Here is a 21,218-nt window from a genome sequence, read left to right on the forward strand (position 1 = left end):
AAGGTGTGACATTAAAGGTTTAGGTGACATTTCATTATGTTTTGAAGGAGGTCATAAAATGGTTTTGAAAAATGTTAGATACGTACCTGATTTAAGTCATAACCTAATATCATGCACTGCATTAGAGGAGGATGGGCTAGAAGGTAGATGGGGAAAAGGGATCATGAAGATTATGAAAGGATCTTTAGTTATTTTCAAAGCTGAACGAAAACGGAACCTTTATATTTGCACTGCTACTTATGAAAACACTGCTGCATCTGTTTTTGAAATCACTAAGACTACTCTTTGGCATAAACGACTTGGACACATTAGCATGAAAGGTCTTGAATTCTTAAAGAAAGATGGTATTTTAAATGATAAATTTGACAAATTAGACTTTTGTGATGAATGTGTTATGGGAAAGCATCATAGAGTCCATTTTCCTGCATCCCCCTCCCCAAACCCATCTATGTCCACATGCATCTTAGACTATGTTCATACTGATGTTTGGGGTCCTTCAAATGTTATTACTCATGGGGGCAATAGATATTTTCTGTCTATTATTGATAACTATTCTCGTAAAGTGTTTGTTTTTTTAATGAAGCATAAATCAGAAGTTTTTGACAAATTTGAAAAATGGAAAACTCTTGTTGAAAACCAAACCAGTAAGAAACTGAAATCCCTTAGAACTGATAATGGCCTAGAATTCTGTAACCAACAGTTTTCTGAAATGTGTGATAAGTTTGGTATTAGAAGGCATAAGACTAATCCTTATACTCCCCAACAAAACGGAGTAGCTGAACGCATGAATAGAACACTTCTTGATAAAGTGAGATGCTTACTGATTAGTTCTGGCTTGCCAAAAACGTTTTGGGGAGAAGCTGTTTTAACTGCTGCCCATTTAATCAATGTGTCTCCTTCTGTGCCATTATCTGGAAAAACCCCTGAATTTGTATGGAGTGGAAAACTGCCTGATTTATCCTACTTACGTGTGTTTGGATGTTCTGCTTTTGTTCATCAAAATATTGATAAATTAGAACCTAGATCTCTCAAATGTATTTTTATTGGTTATCCTGAAGGGGTGAAAGGGTATAGATTATGGGTTAGGAGTAAACCTGGCTTTAAAGTCTTAATTAGTAGAGACGTCACTTTTAACGAAAATGAGATGCCATGCTTAGAAAAGACTCAACCCATAGAAACAGAAACCACCTTCAATAAAGTTGACCTAGAGGATAACCAAGAAGGGGAGGAATTAGAGCACAATGTAGAACAAAATGCAGAAAATTTTGAACATCTAGGAAACACAAACCCGGTAACCAATTCTTTAGACAATTACCAACTTGCTAGAGATAGGGACAGAAGACAAATCAGGATACCTTCCAAACTTAGAGATTTTCAAACCAGTCTCAACACTGAATTAGGAGAACCCTCTAGTGCTGAAGAAGCGTTAAAATCTGATAACTGGCTTAGAGCTATGCAAGAAGAAATGAAGTCTCTAATAGATAACAAAACCTGGATCCTTGTTCCCAAACCTAGAGATGCCTCTATTGTTGACTGTAAATGGCTGTTTAAGATAAAACAAGAAAATCCCATAAAATACAAAGCTAGACTAGTCGCTAAGGGATTTACACAAAAAGAAGGCATAGATTATAATGAGATTTTTTCTCCAGTTGTGAAATATACTACAGTCCGCATTATACTTGCTCTTACTGCTCACCATAATTGGGAATTGAAACAAATGGATGTCAAAACTGCCTTCTTACATGGTGATTTAGATGAAAAAATTTATATGTCTCAACCCTTTGGTTTCTTGGATATGTCTAAACCTGATTATGTGTGCTTGCTGAAAAAATCTTTGTATGGACTGAAACAATCCCCCCGTCAATGGAACAAGAAATTTGATGAATTCATGTTATCTTTAAATTTCATTAGGAGTAACTATGATCATTGTCTTTACTTCAAATATATGGATGATACTCCTATCTTCTTAGTTTTATATGTGGATGACATGTTGATTAGTAGTCCTAGCTTACAACTCATTCATACTCTTCAAAAAGATTTATGTAAAGCCTTTGAAATGAAAGACCTAGGTAATGCAAAACAAATCCTTGGCATGAGCATTGTTAGGAACAGGAATTCGTCCGTCATTCTTCTAAATCAAAAACCATATCTTTTAAATGTTCTCAAAAAGTTTTCCATGGAAAATGCAAAACCTACTTCTGTTTCATTAGCCACCCACTTTCAGTTAAGTAAGAATCAATGCCCCAACACTGAAAGCGAAATACAAAAGATGAGTAAAATCCCTTATTCCAACGTGATTGGTTCTATTATGTTCTTAATGGTGTGCACTAGACCTGATGTTGCATATGCTATTAGTTGTTTAAGTAGGTATATGTCAAACCCAGGTTCCCCTCACTGGGAAGCCTTGAAATGGCTACTCCGATATTTACGTGGATCTGCAAATGTTGGTATCAAATTTTCAAAATACACTGCACACACACATCTTGTTGGATATGTAGATTCAAATTATGCTAATGATAGAGATAGTCGTAAATCCACTACTTCTTATATGTTTACTTTCTGCGGATCCTGTATTAGTTGGAAATCCCAGCTCCAACATATTGTCGCTTTATCCACTACTGAATCTGAATACATTGCCACTACTGAAGCATTTAAAGAAGCATTATGGCTTAGTGGCCTTTTAAAAGAAATTGGATTCTTAAAGGAAAAACCTGTGATATTTTCTGATAGTCAATCTTCCATTCAATTGTGTAAAAACCCAGTCTTTCATGATAGAACAAAACATATAGATGTTAGGTACCATTTTATTCGTGATATTGTGAGTAAGAATGAGATAACATTGGAAAAGATTAACTCTGATGATAATCCTGCAGATATGGGCACTAAGTGCCTGCCCTTAGAAAAATTTACTAAGTGTTTAAAAATACTCTTGTTAAATCCTGACTAATTTCAGCTGTGTTATTTCAGTGGTTTTTTCTGCAGGTACATCCATGGAGTATTTTATGGCAATGATGAAAATAAACCAGATCCTAAACCCCTGACCTACCCTATTGGGTATTTGGTCCAAGGTGGGGTATGTTAAATATATGGCCCAAATATCTACAGGCCCAAATCACAAGGAGGCCCACCACCCGGATCCAACCCACTACCCGAACCCGACCCGGTTGTGACTACTACTTAACCCACCTTCTAAACCCTAATCGGTATGTCCCCTCACTCTCCCTCTCTCTCTCATCCGCCGCTTCCTCACCCTCTCTCTCTCTGTTCTTCTAATGGTCCCCTCACCGCCATACCGCTTCATATCTCCGGCGGTTTCCCGGGCCAAACCAATGGCCTTAGGGAAACCGCCTAACGACCTAACCGCTTGACGGTTTGTGACCCCTATAAAGGAACCCTCCTCCTCCTCTCTCGGGTACGACTGAAAAACTGAATCCTCTGTCTCTCTCCTTCTCCGATAAACTGTTCTCTGTGAACTAGAGCGTTGTGAGTTACTGTTGACCGGTCAGTTTCTGAGATCTGTGTGATCTGTGGTGTTCTCGGTGAAGACGTGGTGGTGCAACCGTGATTTGTGGTTGAGGTGTTCGGGTCCGGTACTCTGTGTGACCGTGTCCCTAATCGATTGGATCTGGCTTATACCCTGAGCCATTTTCAAACAAGAGGTTTTTTGTTCTTTTCAGTTCTGTTATTTTCTTTACTTTCTGTTGTAATATTTCTGTATATCTTGGCCTGTAATTCATAAGGAGTTTCGTACTCCAAGTTTCACTGTAATAGTTGGTTAGGCCGATTATTGAAGTAATACCACTGAGGGGACTCTCCCTACAGTAATGTTATTTCAGTTTCCAAATTTTGCAAATAGTTTTGTTTTGGGATGCCATTAAATTAATGCTGGAATTTTCTTTTCTATACATTGTAAAAACACATAAAAGTTTCCACAAAATGGACCAAAAATTTAAAACTCCCTGTTAAAAAAAACTGTAAAAATAAGTAACTTGTGCAAAAAATAAATCACCTCAGTTCCTTCAGTTTTCAGGCTGTTGTGTGCTCAAAATACAATAATACCATAAAAATTACATACAATAGCATTACAATATGCATTATCGGCCAAAAAACAACAACAAATTTGTCAAAGAACATTCAAATACAACATCCAAAAAAACTGTTAATCCCAAGTTTTGATAGCCAACATACAAAACATTCAAATCCACCAAATTTTACATACTTTCATAGCCACCTGCATGTCTTTTCTTGGACCTCTCCTTGATTTTTTCTAAAATTTGGAAAATTAATGTCATTTTGTTTCTTCTGCTTATTTTCATGTCCTCATGGTTTTTCTCCAGCAGTGTTTCCCATCAAAGCAACATTTCTAGGTCCTTGATAATCAATTTTTTGCGGTAAATTTAAAAAAAAGAAAAAGAAAGAAATAAAGGAATTAGAAGTAGTTCCAGAAAAGAATAAAAATTAGGAATAACTATTAATAGAACTTATAGTAGATGGAGGTGTAGTTGTGGGGTTTGTGGCTGCAGATGATCCTTCTGTTGTTTGTTCATTCTGCGTTTCTATAGTCAAGCAAGGGGCATTCGTTAGAGCAACCCTCTGTCTCCGTGTCTCTTCTTGTTTTGTACAGAGGTTTTGAGCCATCTTGTACGCCAAGCAGAATCCATAGGGGTTATCCAAGGTGTCACAGTCTCTCGGCATGCACCTTGGGTCTCCCACCATCTTTTTGCTGACAATACATTGATTTTCTGCCGAACAACGAATCTAAATAACAGGGAAGTGCGGCTGGATGATAGCTATCCATTATGCAGCTGTTCTGTGGAAGACACAATGCACGCTCTTGCGAAGTGCCCATTTGCCAGGCTCTTGTGGGCGATCTCTAGGGTGTCGTGGAGACTAGTACAACCTACTGAACGGGATGCAGAGGCCTGGATCCAAGGAATTCATCTTCGTGTTGAAAGGAGAGAATTTGAGATGGTAGTGGCGGTCTGCTGGAGCTTGTGGTCTAATAGAAACTTGAAGACTTTTGAAGGAACTTCTATGCAAGCTGAGGAGGTGATAGAAATGGCTAGGCAGCAGTTTAGGTTTGGGAACAATGGGATGTTGGATGACCCAAGGTAATGTGTTACTGAGTTAGTGTTTAGCTCTTTTTTTTTTTTATCATCACTTCTTTATAAATATAATACTAATTTGTAATTTTGTATATACTTATTAAATAGTAAAAAAAATTATCAATAATTTTGAAGAATCACACATACATATAAACTATATATTAAAAATCATCCAAAAGTTGAAGTCATTAAAATAGGAGATAACACTTTTCTTTTCTTGTAATTTACAAACATATATGTATTTAGGGGTGGCAACTGGTGGGTTCTGGGTGGATTTGGATGGATTTAGGATCCGTCGCGACCAACTTTGGACGGATCCGAGACTTCCCCTGTCCCGATTTTTTTAAACCCCACCACGCCTCGCTTCGGTACAAAATTCGTCGGGACGGGTCTAACTCGATGAACCTAATTATATTTTTATTGTTTATTTGTTGTACAAATATAAAAGAAAAATTTGATATATCAGTTACAAATAAATTTGTCCCTCAAATATTCAAATCTAGAAATAAATTCTCAAATCAAAATGAATACAACATCATCATTCATCTTCTTCCTAGTCAAGAATTATTAGATAATTTTTTAATTTTTTCAACTATTGAACAAGTATCTAATAATAAACAAATAAAAAATATATTATTTTATTAATATTTATTCTATCACAATAAAGTAAAAGAAAAATATAATTAAAATTTTACTTACCATTTACCCGATCAAGTTCTACTAATTTTTAGAACCCGTTACCATCTTAGATAATATTTTTTGGATCTGAACCCGCCCTATTAAGATCGAGTTCGAAGCGAGTCATGTCGTGTACGGGTCTAATTGCCACCCTCAATGTATTCTTGCACATTTATGAGCTATAGCAAACAAGGAGGTAATGCTTTCTCCCGGACTCTATTCTCTATGAAAATCAACTGTAAATAAGCATCAAAACTCTCTCCAAATCATGCGCGGACTCATCTCTTCCTCTTCCAAGTCCAAATCATCAAAATCCTTACTATCTTATTCAATTGCGATTCAGTTTCCACCTCTTCACTCTCCATCTGATAGCTCTCAGTCGAGTGTAAAGAATCTATACTCTTCCTCGTGCTTCAGAAATTCAACAAGCACTGAACCTTTGAGCCGAAACAGAAATGGGTTTTTCTCATCTGGGTATTCAAGAAATCCTGCAAAAATTGCTGACTTTGGTGGGAACGGATGTGGGTTTTGGAGGGCTCAGGGTTTGGTTGCTGGAGCGAGGAGTTTCAGTGGCGAACCAGTGAGCAGAGAGTCTCTGAATTATGATGTGGTGATTGTTGGGGCGGGGCCTGCTGGGCTATCAGCAGCTATAAGGTTGAAGCAACTGTGCAGAGAAAAGGATGTTGATTTGTCAGTCTGTGTTGTCGAGAAGGGAGCTGAAGTAGGTAAGTTTTATGTTGCTCCTTTTTATTGCTGTTGATTATGCAAATGGAGCTGTATGGTTTGCTTGAATTGGCATTTGAAAATTTGAGTTAATGAATAATGATTAGTTGAGTGTGTTTTTGAGTTTTTCTTGTATTCTAACTTGATCAATGACATTATAGGATTCTGTTCAGCAATAACTTCTTCAATGTTTGCCAGTAAGGGTAGTTTTTTGGTCTTGTAGGTTTCTGTTGTGGATAATTTCATGGTTAGCTAAAAAATCAACTGAAATATATTTCCAGTTAAGAAAGTTTGCTTGTTTATGTTTTCATTTTCAGCTGAGCTTTTGAAACGACAGTTAAAGTGAAAACACGTCTGTTTATATTTATACGTATCCTTATTAGAAATAGATTAAGTTGACACCATAGTCCAATATAAAGCACGAACTCATTAACTAATCCAAACATATACTTATTTTACACGAAAACCTATACATAATTAATAGAAAATGAAAACATAAACATAAACAAATTGAAGTTGACCAACTTGGTGAATATGACTCAGTTCGGAAGTCATTCATAACTGTGCTATTCAAAACATAAATTCATTGTGAGATTTAGAGATTTTCAGTAATCGAGGCAAGTTATAGTAGGGCCTAGGCCTGGAAGATGAAAAATCCAGTATGGCTTACTCTATATACAGTAATTTATCTTCTTATAACCTCACATAATCTTGGTTTCTCAAAGCGAATTGGCATATTTCTGATAATTACGGATTCAGAAACAGATTCGTGGAAATCTATATCTTTGTCTGAGCAAGAACTTTGACGACATGTTAATTTGGTCAGAGTTATCACTATACCATACACACCAAACAATTCCGACATTCCTTTTATGTATAATTATCTTATCTTTGTGAGGCGGTATGTGCTTTTGATCTCTAAAGTCTGTCGAGATGTTTTGTCGAACTGAATAAAAGTATTTTACTAACATCCACAGTTACAAATGCAAAGAGAAAATTGATGAACAATGAATTGCTTGGATTTGGGATAGATTATCAAAATTGTCATGAGCAGTCAAGTAATCCTGTTAAAGGAATGCCTAAGGCTAGAAGATGAAGCTATATTTGTTTCTAAAACCCCTCAGGACTTGCTGCTTCTAATCTACTTCAGCATAGTACTTTATGCCTGTTCTTTGTTACTGCTTCCTTCTTATAGAATCCTAAGCCACAAACTACTGAAGCTTTGTTTGTGATTTCGTTTCTTAGGTGCTCATATACTATCAGGGAATGTCTTTGAGCCTCGAGCATTAAACGAACTTCTGCCAAATTGGAAACAGGAGGAGGTTTGTTTATGTAGTTCCTTTCTCCTCTTGCAAATTAAAAAGGTTGTTTTGGCATAATGCTTTCAGTGTCCATACAAAACTCTAGCTTGAATATGTATGCTCTGTTTTTGATAATGAATTTAATACTTCTCTTACGAGAAACCTGTTAAAGCTTGACAATTGTGCTATGTGATAATTTTTAACATATTGACCTTGTTGGTAGAGTTAGTTTTCAAGCATATGAGTCACTTAAAGAACTTTTGTGAAAACCTTGCAATGATTAGGATCAAGACCCCTGGCCCCATGAGAATTGTTACTTGAACTTGAAAAACACAAAATTAAAAGTCTGTGTCCATGGAGGCTAACACAACTAATTGTCATTGGTTTGTCTGTGGCTTTCATGTGTGAAGCATAAGATCGATGTCTTGAATACTCTTTCATTTCTTGTCAATTCATTTGGTTTATGTATGCTATAGGCATTGAATTCATTTATTGTTGTATCCCAAGAACATAAGTATGCTCATACTATGATGTTGTATAATAGACTATCCACATTAGCATTTCAATGAATATAACCGAACAGCCTCTTCCAGATGGTGAAGCATCATTTGAGAGGATGCACCAACATAACCCATGATAAATATTGTATCTTCTATACTAAATGTTGCTAATGACAAAAAGCTACGAAAAATTTGGTATTAGTGGAAGTGAAAAGTCATCTTATGATTTCTTAGACAATGTTCCTTTTACATTTTCACCTATGCTTAAAATTCTCTCCTTTCTTCTTTGTTGTCATGCTTTAGATTGATTTTTCTTTTATCAACAACATTTACAGGCACCCATCCACGTTCCTGTTTCTTCTGATAAGTTTTGGTTACTTTCGAAGACTCGTGCTTTCCCATGTCCATCTCCATTCAATAACAGAGGAAACTATGTCATAAGGTGATATATCTTCTATGCCTTTCTTAAACAAACAGCGGTTCAAGATCTTTTTTACCATAGTCATATTTTAATTGTGTTTGTGGTGATATGATACAATGGAAACCTGTACTATTCTGTATCAGAAGGGAGACCCATTTATAATGGTGCTAACTGCTAAAACTTTCTCTAGTTTTATTCAGCTGTATCTTGTTACTAGTTCTGATTCAAATGAAACCTGCGGTTCTGTGTCCTTCAATTTGTTCAACCGTGCTGCCTCAGGTGGATTAAATGTGATGGTTTTGGCTCAAAAGGATTTTCAAACACATGTTGTTGTTGCCCAATCCTCATCCCCACCCATATTTCTTCACGGAATTTCCTGAAGAAGTATTTGGCTTCTTTTGCTTGCCACTCTAGAATCACTCTAGAATGTCCTTCACTCGCCACTATTTAGAAATTCTTTCACTTAGAGCTGCATGATTGTGAATCATATGCCTTTCTGTTCACATCCAATATTAATGAAATACATGTAAGAACACACTTATGTTTAGAATTATGCACCACATGTGCATATTATATTAGGAAATGTGACTCTTCCTCACATTATAATTATGTAGATATACTTTTGCAGTTTGAGTCAGTTAGTGCGCTGGTTGGGTCTGAAGGCTGAAGAATTAGGAGTTGAGATATACCCAGGGTTTGCAGCTAGTGAGGTATTTTCAATTATACTAGTTCACTTGTGTAATTTTTATGAATAATTCTCTCTCATTTGTTGTTTACTTTCAGATACTATATGACACAACTGACAAGGTAATTGGCATTGCAACCAATGATATGGGAGTTGCTAAAGATGGCTCTAAAAAAGACAATTTTCAACCTGGAGTGGAATTGAAGGGCAAGTCTTACTCCATAACACAATCTTCGTGTTTGATTTCATATGGGTATTTGAGTAAAGGATGCATTCAACTGCAGATTTTCGAATTTTGGGGACCATGTACGGGTTATAATAATGGAAATATTGCTATTATAGTGCATCTGGCTAATCATTTTTCAATGGGCCTTTTCTATTTATTTGTAATTATCTCATCCACAATTTGCAGCCGAAATGACCAGTGTAACTACTTGTTCGGATCATCCTCTGTTACCTTTACTACAGTCTACATCTAGTGACTTTCGGTAGCCATATGTATCTTTATTCCTTATGACTTGACCATGGTTCTAAGAACCAGAGGCCTATCTGAAGAGAGGGATTTTTTCTTGTCTAGGGCAGGTTGGGGTTGGGGTGGGATAGAGCTGGCAGTAGAGTGTAAGAAAAAGAAAAATGATATCACCATTTGCCAAAGTGGTTTGAACTGAATGAATGGTTGTTTCTATTCATTAAGCACTATTTCATGGCTAATGCAGGACGTGTGACGCTGTTTGCAGAAGGCTGTCGAGGATCTCTATCTGAGGTTTTTAGAAATTGACCTATTGCATATTGCATCAATAAAGGTTCTTTGCAGACCAAGTTTGATTTAGAAACTATGGATTAATTTGAAATTCATGTGATTCTGCGAAGGAAGTAATCAGAAAATTCAACTTGCGGGAGCAAGGGCAGGGGCAACATCAGACATATGCTTTAGGAATTAAAGAGGTACACTTGAAGCATCTTATCTGAGGGAGCTTTTTTTCCTTGTACACTCTGCGCATTCCTGGTGTGTTGGTTTTTGGTTTCACAAGCTTCTCATTTATTTTTCTTACACTGCTTATCTTTCTGTTTATATATTAAATAAACATCCTTAGATGCACCCTCAGCTGGTTTCTAGTGTTGGAACAATTTATAGTTATAAAATCCTTTTGAACTTTTCTACATGTGAAAAAGAATGATGCCTCTTATGCGTAAGATCTTCTTATATGTTGTTCCTCTCTCCTTTTATTTTTCATTCTCTCAGCTGTTTTCTTTTCCATTTGGCAGAAAATAAAGGCGTAGTGTAGGCATATTAATCTAAATTAAAAGCTAAGAAGTGAATTAGTCATATCTTATTTGTATATTTCTTGAAATACCAGAAAGTGCATGGATGAGTCTAATAATTAGAATTGCAAGTGGTTTCTAATGATTCTTTCTGTGGATGCTCCTCAATTACTTTAATAGGTTATCTTTTGTGCTAGAAGCTTCCTTTACTTCTTCCTTTTATTTTGATCCATCATAATGGACCTTAGTCCTGAACTATTCATTTTCAGGTCTGGGAAGTTAGTGCAGACAAGCATCAAGCGGGCTCTGTGCTTCATACATTAGGTTGGCCACTTGATTCCAGGACTTATGGAGGTTCTTTCTTGTATCATATGAAAGATAGGCAGGTATTTCTTGTTACTACATGAATGTTCCAAATTAATGACGCTTGTCATTGAGATATCCAAAATTGTGTTTTATTTGGGAGATTTCTTTAACTTAAAAGTATTTTAAAGGTTAGGTTATCTGGTAAATTATTCAAAGCTGAGTATACCAGTAGGGATAAAATATACTCCACTGTCTAGAAAATTTGGAAGAGCACCATGGAATCATGTTTTCAGTTTAACAGAAAATGCCAGCCCCTATCTCATGCAAGTTAAAATTAGTTTTGGCTCAGAGCAAGGTTGTACTCCTCTTCCAGTTAGGATATTCAGTGACCATGAATGCCTTACTGGGGAGAGGAAGTTGGAAGTCGACAGGTCACCAATCCACCTTCAATCAATCAACCACTGCTTCCTGAGCCCCCTAATATGGAACTCCTAGATTATCTACCAGCATAGTTAATAGAATAACATCTATAGTAGATTGTTGATCTAATTCGTTGAAGTGTTTCAATCTGAAAAGGGAAGAGGGCTGGCGAGTTAATGATCACATTGCGTATCAGTGGCTCTTGAGTTAACTTGTACTTGATGGCCTATGTGTGGACCTCTAACTTTGCTGCATACACCCATTAGCAGTGAATATTTTGTGGGAGACATCCGCCAAAGTTTAGGGTTCAAAATGTGGAATGTTTGGCTCTTCTAAGGACATAAATATAATGAGGCATGTATAATTGATCACGTAACTACAACGGAGTGGATGTTATAGATGTTTGGGTCATTCAGGACTGCTGAAACTGAAGCTGCATGCATACATATTGCAAGTTGATTTAGATTGGACATTAAGCCTACAAGATAAGTGAAAATATTAAGAATCTCTCTCTCATTTAGAGATCCTATGCTTATGATGTTTGGATGCATATCCTTAATAAAATTTGCATGCAATTTCAAGTCACATGGTGCACAGACTTGGTTTAGATTCCATTCTTTTTATGATGTTTGCTAATGGAACATGATAGTTTCCAAATTGTATGAAATATTAAATTGACTGCTTCCTTACCATGCAATTGACACCTTGCATGGTAATTATTGAAGAGAAAGGTGACCGACCCAAGGACTCATCCATCAATATGAACCAAATAACTTGCAATGTGGAATAACTGTTGAAATAGGGAATTTAGCTGTTTGTTTATTCATTTCCACGGGATACAAGAATGCCATATACTTAATTGACATCCATTTTTGTCTAGTGTTGGAAAAAATAGCACATCCTGTAGCAGTTCTTTATTTCCAAACTAGGGTGTGGAAATATTTCACTTTGTAAGAATTTGCTTTCAATCAGACTATATTGAGTTATTATAAATCTGAAGAGGATTTGGAAGCTTGTTAACTGTTTCCAAGAGTTGCTTCTTTAGGTCCACGTTTGCATATTTTCTGACGTGATATCTAAGTATTTTTTGTAAATGAGGTCAACCAACCATTAATTTATGTGTCTTCTGGCATGGTTTTTTCATTTGTTTGTGTGACAGATAAATAGCTTCTATATTGGTAAAAAATAATTAGCTTTAATATACTTTGCTGCATTTTTTCTTTTCCCTCTACAGGTGGCTGTTGGATTTGTTGTTGCATTGAATTATCACAATCCTTTCTTGAATCCGTATGAAGAGTTTCAGGTAAATCTGAAGTCTTCCTAGTTTCCATTTTTTCTTATTTCTGCACCTGTGACCTACAACCTGGACGAATCTGTCTGTAGCAGGCTCGCTGATCTTTCATCAAAGTCCTTTTTCCGTTGTTCTGTCGATCTTTTTACTTCTAAACGTTCCAGAATGTCCATAGACTTTAGAGTGTATTTCGTAGGATGTATTGGGAAGTGGAGGTATTATAGAAGGGGTGCAAGGTTCTTCCCTTGTTTGATAGGAAATGAAGGGGCAAGGAAAGGGACGAATTAATCCCTCCTCCACATAGAAATTCAATCCCCCCAATCTTGTCTAAGAGGAGAAAGTCAAGGCCTGGCTGACCCAAGATCGGCATGGACCAGCTTGGAAAAGCCTGCCCAGGACTGGCCCACTACTATTTATGGCTGGTCTTAGGGTAGTCGTAGACTCCTAGTCCTTTAAATGTGCCCCAATTGGGTCCATTTTTATACATAGGACCAAATCAGGCCTGGATGTGCTTTTATTTAATGAAATTGAGGTTTTTTTTTTGAACAATTCCTTAAATTTATGGTTGTATTATGAAATAAATAGATAATAAATTCAATCACACAAAAAATTATAACTAGAAAACATAATACTTAAGACTATATAACGAACTTCAGTAATAATTTGACTAACAAGCTTACAATAGTAGCCTTATATGATAATAAATCCAAAAAGGATTTAAAATAAACTTTGAAAAAATAAACAAACAGTATTAATGAATTAAAGTACTAAGAACTTAGAAGTAGAATAATAAAGATAGAATTTTTTAAAGTTTCAAAATTATAAAAAAAATTACTAAAATAGTCAATTTAGAAGAATAACATAAAAATTATATGCCATGCATTATTATTAGAAAAAGATGGCCCAGCAGGCCCGGGCTATGACCAAGGGGTCTCGGGCTGGGCTGGTCCTATGTATCAATACATGGGACCGGCCGGATCCTCCTAGGCAGGCTTGGGCCAAACCAGTCCACTTTTCATTGGTTTAATCCGGTCCTGGGCGAGCCACCCCAGCTCGGCCTACTGTGCATCTTGAGGAGAGATTGGGTTGAAATGACTTCGAAAAATGTCTCCTTTGCTTTGATTTTTATTGTTGTAACAAACAACTGAAGTGATTTTATTTCCACTCCCTAAGTGATACCAAAACACCGCCCGAAGGTTTCCTTCCTATCCATCCTTGGGGAAGGAATTTTTAGTGCTTGCTCGGTCCTTTTTCCAATATTCTTCCTTCCATGCATGCTACCAAGCCCAATCACTCTTTATGAAACCTTTTCTGGCTAGAGTGATTGATTTTGAAGTTGTGTGGTTTTGAATCAAGCAAACTTGTGAGACTCAATGAATGTCTAGACATAATGGAGGGAGCTCCTACAAAGGAACAATTCCGACCCTATTCTAACTTTAAAAAATTGGATTTTAGTTCTATCTGGTTACTGCAGTATTGAATTTTGTTTATACAAGTGTATACCCAAAATTATCATTTATACTGCATAAATAATTGTTTTTTACATAAATATATAGTTCAATAAAGTATGTAAAAGATATGCTGCTTCTAATTGGGATATATATAGAGTTTCGAATGTGAGACATGATTTCATCATTGGATTGCCATATACATGTAATTCAGCAAGTTAGAAAGCAAGAGCATAGAATCCTTCTTGTTAGAGAATATCGAATGGTTCCCCTCTCTAAAGCGTAAACTTTTAGATCAGGTAGTCATTCAATATAGTATTGGAACCATGCGAAACAAGATTTTCTGAGTTCAAATCTCATTGCTGCATATTTATATGAAAGAATTTCACATGCTTGGCTTCATAGAAAAGAATACCACCACTCGTAGTGTGTTTTGGAATATTAAATATTAAATAGTTCTTTTGAGCTTAAGCTTTTAAATAAGATGGGGGATTCCACACTTCTCTATTAACTTATAAAGCTATTGCAATAACAAGAAATCTAATGATTTTCTGAAAGTCCATATGTTGGCGGAGCGATGCAAATAATTATATAGAATGTTCTTCCCCCACGGACCTCCAGCCCCACCCTTAATATCAATAAACTTTATCCTATCAAATATGAAATGTTAATTACTCAATTATCTTAAGTAATGTGGAATTACTTCCATGACCTTATGTTATAGTACTGAGCATAAAGACTCAATCCCATGCTTAATTCTAATTATTTAATCACTGGAACAAAAGCTTGCATCCAGAGTGATGCCTTAAAGTATATCGAAGTTACTGATCTGATAATCCATGCCAGTTAAGGGAATTGCTTTGAAGTGGTATGAATTATTGAGTATTTAAATTAATGAATGTAGTATATCGACACAAGCTGGTTCTTTGTAAATTTTTTTAATTTTTGGTTTTTATTAACTTTTTATATGTTAATAATTAAAGGGCATTATTCTACTCTTCTAGGGTCTGTATAATTGCGTCTCTTCTATGTGCTTTATCTTCTGTCCAGCAACACTGCTGCTGTTGCATCCCTGTGCGGCTGTGCCTCTATTTTGTTTAAAACCTTCAATATATCACCGAAATTCTAAGCATCTGTGGTTAGCTTTATGTTACCTGCCTTTAACGAAAGAGAATATTAATGCCTATATAGCTCCTTCAGATGGTACTCATCTTTATTTTTTCGCCTTCCTCTTTTCAGAGATTTAAGCATCACCCTGCCATCAGTCCTCTGCTTGAAGGGGGCACTGTCCTTGAATATGGTGCTCGCACTTTGAATGAAGGTGGTTACCAGGTGAATCAAGAATCTCTTTCTCCTTCAGTTTTAGAAGTTATAACTATTTAGGAAAGAGAAATAGAATGGAGAAGCATTCCATAGCTTTTTCTGGTCGTTACTTGCATAAAAGTTCCTGACATTACTCAAGTACTAGCTTCCCTGCATGCATTGATGTGATTAAATCTATTCAAATAAAATATGATGTTAGTTAAATTTCAGTCTATACCGTATCCAGTTTTCCCTGGTGGAGCAATCATTGGATGTTCAGCCGGCTTCCTAAATGTACCTAAAATTAAAGGATCACATACTGCTATGAAATCAGGTATCACTCTCTAAGAATAATTATGTTAAATTTTTGTTAATTGTTACTTGAAGTTGTCTGGGAAAAGCATTATGAGAAGTTGGAACCAAAACTAAAATATTTGTAATTACGTACGTCTTTCATCAAGCTTGAAATCCAGTGATAATGAAAGGTTCCCATATTGACTCCTTCTGGCAGTGTCTTGCTTGCTTCCTAGACTCAAGGAGATAAGTAATACTTGTTTGATGGAGCACGACTTTTTTTTTATTAGCAGTACATATTTGTAGTGATTTTATTTGTGTTAACTGAAGCAGTTTATCGGGTTTGGACATTAAACGAGGTTTTAATTTGCCTCTGGAAATGTGAACTGCAACGAAAGCAAAATTTTGCAGTAAAAGAGAAAAATGACTTGTTGATAAGTTTCTCTATGGACATGGATGTACTTTTTCTCCATACAAAGCAAGCTATCACTATGCTGTGGAATATTGATCTTTGCTTTAGTGTTTAGCTTAGTTATTTGGTGTTGGGTTGGCTCGAGCTTCTACATTATTTTGTATTAGCAATGCTAACATGTGAAAACTTACACCGTTTGCTTGTTAGTCAAATTTCCAAAGACTTCCGCTCATTAATCATGATGTTTAGGGGAAAAAAGAAATCCATCTTCTTACCCGTATGGTTGTCACTCTGCTTTCTGTTTTGTTCAGCCATATTTGATAAGAGAAGAGCGTTTTACCTATTTCAAGAACATATAAACATCCAATGTTGCTGGAGGCATGCCCATTATTATAACTTATGAAGTTCTTCTAACGTTGCTTAACTCATCATGCTTATTTGGATGTTAGCACAATTTCATATAGTGTTTACTTAGTCAATTTTGGTAGTTTGTTGATTGTTTGCTTGGAAATAAAAATGAAACGATGGATGAAAAACTCTAATCTCAGAATGTGCGCCAGCCACATGGTTTGTTTTCTAGTGCTCAAAGGACACAAAGGATACATGTATGGGACTCTAGGACATGGTAACTGACACATGCAGGAATTACATTTGCAACCACTTTAAGGGGTTCAATGTTTAAGAGATAGCTGTCTGATGTTCAATTTCTTGAGCTGTTTTAGATTGATTTAAAGGAACAACATAGTTGTCCATCTAAGTTTACACAAAAGATACATAATTGATCTGTCTCAGGAATGCTAGCGGCTGAATCTGTATTCCGTACACTACATGAAGGCTCACCACTAGAGGCCTTCTGGGACAGTTTAAAAAGTTCGTGGATATGGAAAGAACTTCACAGTGCAAGAAATTATCGTCCAGTGAGTGCTGCCATTGATTTATTGCTTGCTTTGTAAAATTTCTTACTTGTATTTGTTTATTACACAAGGAAGCAAATTTCTGTATAAAGTCCTGCTGCCTAGCAATCGCCCAACCTGATATGTATGCTTTGGCTATGGTTTTGTGTGTGTAGAAAGTTGAAACATACTGCTTGGTAGGTAGAATATCACTTTATCTCACTTGAATATCTCGTATATATGTAAAATAAAGCCTTTCATAGCAACTTCCCCATAGTAACACATTCCTGTTATATTGCAGGCGTTTGAGTATGGCTTCTTCCCTGGTTTAGCGCTAAGTGCACTAGAGCAGTAAGTCAAATGCTGAAACGGAATGTTCCTTAAATTTTATAGTAGCTTTTGGCTCCAGGTTTACCAAATAGTTTATGCTTCCTCTACCAGTTATATATTGAAGGGGAGATCTCCATGGACGTTGAAGCATGGAAGACCCGATCACGAGGCAACTGCTGTAAGAATTTATGGTCAAGAAATTAAAAAACTATATATCACATTTAACTTTAGATTCTCTATCTATGCCATGTAGCAATGTGATAGTAGTTAAAATTAAGGAAAGTCGAGAACTGTGAGAATCAAGCATGAAAGATAGTCAGTCAATCTATCTAGATTTCACTGTAACTGTAGCAGGATAGCTGAAACTAATATGAAAACTAGTGTTAACAAGAAGCTCCTTGGGCTACTTCCTAGGATAAACTTGTATTCACTATTATTCAGGATGCCAATTGATGTGTAAAATTTCCAGGAAGCACAATTATTCAGGCCAATCGACTACCCAAAGCCTGATGGTGTTATATCTTTTGACGTGCCAACCTCTTTGTACCGGTACTCTCTCTCCCTCTCCCTCTCCCTCTCTCTCGTTTTCTATCTGTAGCATCTGAACTGCATTTTTTCTTTGGAATCACTTATGTTGTGTACATCTCCAGGTTTTTGAAACCATGGAGAAGAATTGTTTTTCCTGGATTTAGTACTAACTGACCCATTTGTGAAATTCTCAACAGAAATAGGAGACTTGTAGAAATAACATTTAAACTCTCTTCTGATATAATGTAGTTTCTCATTGTCTTTTAGGAGCAATACAAATCACGATCATGACCAACCAGCTCACCTTCGCTTGAGGGACCCCAAAATCCCTGAACTAGTTAACGTACCCGTGTATGCTGGACCTGAATCAAGATATTGCCCAGCACGTGTCTATGAGTATGTATACTTCGTCTATGATCAAACTACCATGAAATTTGGCTTCACTGATAACTGGTTTTCGTTTATGATCCATGCATCAATAATAGGTATGTAGCAGACGAAAGTGGTCATCTGAAGCTGCAAATCAATGCCCAAAATTGCCTGCATTGCAAGGTACAAGACTCTGCTGGACTTCTTTCATGTATGCTGTATGCAATTAGAATACAGAGACACCTCCTAAAATTAGGTCTAATCACACAAAAATTTCCTGTCCCTTTGCACAATGCCACTATACTCCCTGAGGTCATAGTTGTAATTATACGAACACTTGAGTGGAAATTTTTAGCAAGTATACCCCTTAAGGTGAACTATGTCAACACCCCTCGGGGGGTATACTTGTAATTCCGTAAAGGACATTTGATATTTGTGTAATTAGACCTAATTTCAAGGATTGTCGATGTAAGCTAGCCAATGTAAAAATAATAATCCATCAGACTATCCAAATCAACATAAACTGGAAAGCTTGATGGATTATTATGCAGCATATTTTTCCCAATTATATATATATATGTATGTATATATGGAGTTGGTGAGGTTAACTTTGTGTACTTGTCCAGGCTTGTGATATAAAGGACCCAAAACAGAATATAAAGTGGACAGTGCCAGAAGGTGGTGGCGGCCCTGCCTACACAATCATGTAGTGTAGATAAACTTCATCCCTGCAGCTGTTACTGTAACTGGGTGGGTATTATGATACCTCGGACTCAACAAATACTCATCGTTGTTATTTGTATACTCTCAGACCCAATAAAATACAATAAACTGGGTGGGTACGATGAAGATATCTCACTATTTTTTTTTTAAGTTCTTGAGACTTTGGAAGTACCGTTTCTTGTAAGGTTAATCCTAATTCGCCCGACTCTGAAAATTTAACAGCAATATTAGAGTTTCATTAACAGAAAAATGTTTACTTATTGTATGTTTATTTTATTAAATGTGATAAATTAATTTAGATGTAATTATAAATTTATAAAATAAATAAAATGAGTTTCTAAAGGTTGGTTTCTTTTATATTTTTAAATAAATCTTGTTTGAATAAATAAAATTTTTAATTACTACTCAATATCATATCATATCATATATATAGATCAACTTAAAATTTGAAAAAGAAAATTCCGGACAATCTTTTCAAAAACAATAATTCAAATTTGATAGTCTGCCATGTAAATTTCATAATTTTGAACTAAAAAATACTTTTTTTTAAAAACCAGCAATAGTCCAAATGAAATAGACTGCTAAGTAAATATATAATTTTGCACTAAAAAACAATTTTTTTAAAAAAAATATTTATAGATAATATATTAGTATTAAACATATGCTAGTGAAAGAAATATTATTAATTTATGTAAGTTAAGCACAGATTTTTTTATGATGTATGTTTTATGTACGAGTTTGAAAAGATAACAGTAAATATTATATTTGATTTTTTAAGTTTTTGTTTAGAATGATTTTAATCCCTCGAGTTTATTTCTTGACTTTAGCATCCTTAAATTTTAATTTTTGTCTCAATTTGGTCCCTCTTACCATTTTTCAGAGAAAATGTGGCAGAATTTTGAATCTTTGGAGGGTAGATGATCAATAAGTTTGATTTTATCACTTAGTCCCTTAAGTTCATAAAATTATGAAATTAATCCTTTTTTACACGAAAAATTAACTTTTTTATATTTTTTATGCTGATATGTTGTAATTATCTTATGTGAATAATGAAAACTTTGAACTCTTGTAAACATAATAACAATATATTGCTTAACTTAAAATAAACAGTCTCTTTTTTTTAATAGTTAAACAAAAACAAAATTATGAATAAATTTTATAAAATTTATCTAATATGAAAATATAATAAAAAAATCTAAGTCAGTAAATTTTTTATTTTAAGAGTTAAAGATAAATTTAAAAAAGTTAAACCTTAACAATTGTCTATCAAATATCGGTGTTTTCAAACAAAAAGTAGGTAGATTATAACTTTTAATTAGATTCTTTGGTGGATTTCATGTATATAAAATTCATTTTAAGAGGTTTTCTAAATATATAATCCCATTTTATAGAAAACCTCTTAAAATGAATTCTATATATATTTGAAATCCACCAAAAATCTAATTAAAAGTACATTCCACCAACTTTTTCTTCAAAATCATAACTATTAATATTTAATAACATTGTTAAAATTTAATTTATAGACATATCTTTAACTCCTAAGATTAAAAAAACCAAGTTAGATTTTTTAAAAATATTTTTAGATTAGATAAATTTAATAAATGTATTTATAACTTTGATATTTTTTGTCACTTTTTAAAATTAAAAAAAAAATTATTTTAAGTTAAACAATATGTTAATATTATGTTTACAAAAGTTCAATGTTTTTCTGTTTTCATACAAGACAATAACATCATACCATATAAAAATATAAAAAAAAATAATTTTCTTTCTACAAAAGAACTACTTTGATAATTTTATAAATTTAAGGGACTAAAGTAATAAATTTTTCCATCCACCCAATTTGATTTTTTTATAAGTTTTAATTTTAAAAAAATAAAAAATATTGTAAGGGCAAAGTCAACAATTTCATACCTCCATCCACGAATTACATAATTTCATCAAGCATCAGAGAGTATTTGTAATTTTCGAAACGCTGATGGAGTATTTATAATTGTGCTAAACCTCAAAAGACGTCGTTATAATTTATCCTATTTTTTTAATAAAAGTATTCTTATTCTTGTTTGATTAATATTTTTTATTAATATGACTTTTATGTTTTATATACTAAAAATTATTTTAGTATAATGTTAATTAGTAAAGTTACAAAAAATAAGTTTGCTTCTCAATCTATTTTCTCGTATCAAATAAACAAAAATATTTGAAATTTCTTTCCCTTCCAATCTC

At 34.8% G+C, this 21,218-nt stretch overlaps 1 protein-coding gene across 2 annotated transcripts; it reads left to right on the top strand.

The window, feature by feature from the left end:
* Positions 1–5,909: 5,909 nt before the first annotated feature.
* On the top strand, positions 5,910–19,242 carry ETFQO (electron-transfer flavoprotein:ubiquinone oxidoreductase). Of its 2 annotated transcripts, none has more exons than XM_020697452.2 (18): positions 5,910–6,508; positions 7,752–7,828; positions 8,643–8,749; positions 9,357–9,438; positions 9,512–9,620; positions 10,130–10,176; positions 10,284–10,358; positions 10,946–11,062; positions 12,637–12,705; positions 15,381–15,473; positions 15,675–15,777; positions 16,942–17,066; positions 17,344–17,393; positions 17,484–17,550; positions 17,842–17,921; positions 18,150–18,296; positions 18,386–18,452; positions 18,896–19,242. In XM_020697452.2, the coding sequence occupies exons 1-18, from the start codon at positions 6,052–6,054 to the stop codon at positions 18,977–18,979; spliced, it is 1,956 nt and encodes a 651-aa protein (XP_020553111.1). In that variant the 5' UTR covers positions 5,910–6,051; the 3' UTR covers positions 18,980–19,242. The 2 variants fall into 2 exon arrangements, with proteins under 2 accessions (XP_020553111.1, XP_011091641.1); XM_011093339.3 differs by having other exon boundaries at positions 5,911–6,508; positions 18,168–18,296.
* Positions 19,243–21,218: the final 1,976 nt, after the last annotated feature.

The sequence above is a fragment of the Sesamum indicum genome, linkage group LG10, assembly GCF_026168435.1.
Source record: "Sesamum indicum cultivar Baizhima isolate 11 linkage group LG10, ASM2616843v1, whole genome shotgun sequence".
NCBI classification, from domain to species: Eukaryota; Viridiplantae; Streptophyta; class Magnoliopsida; order Lamiales; family Pedaliaceae; genus Sesamum; species Sesamum indicum.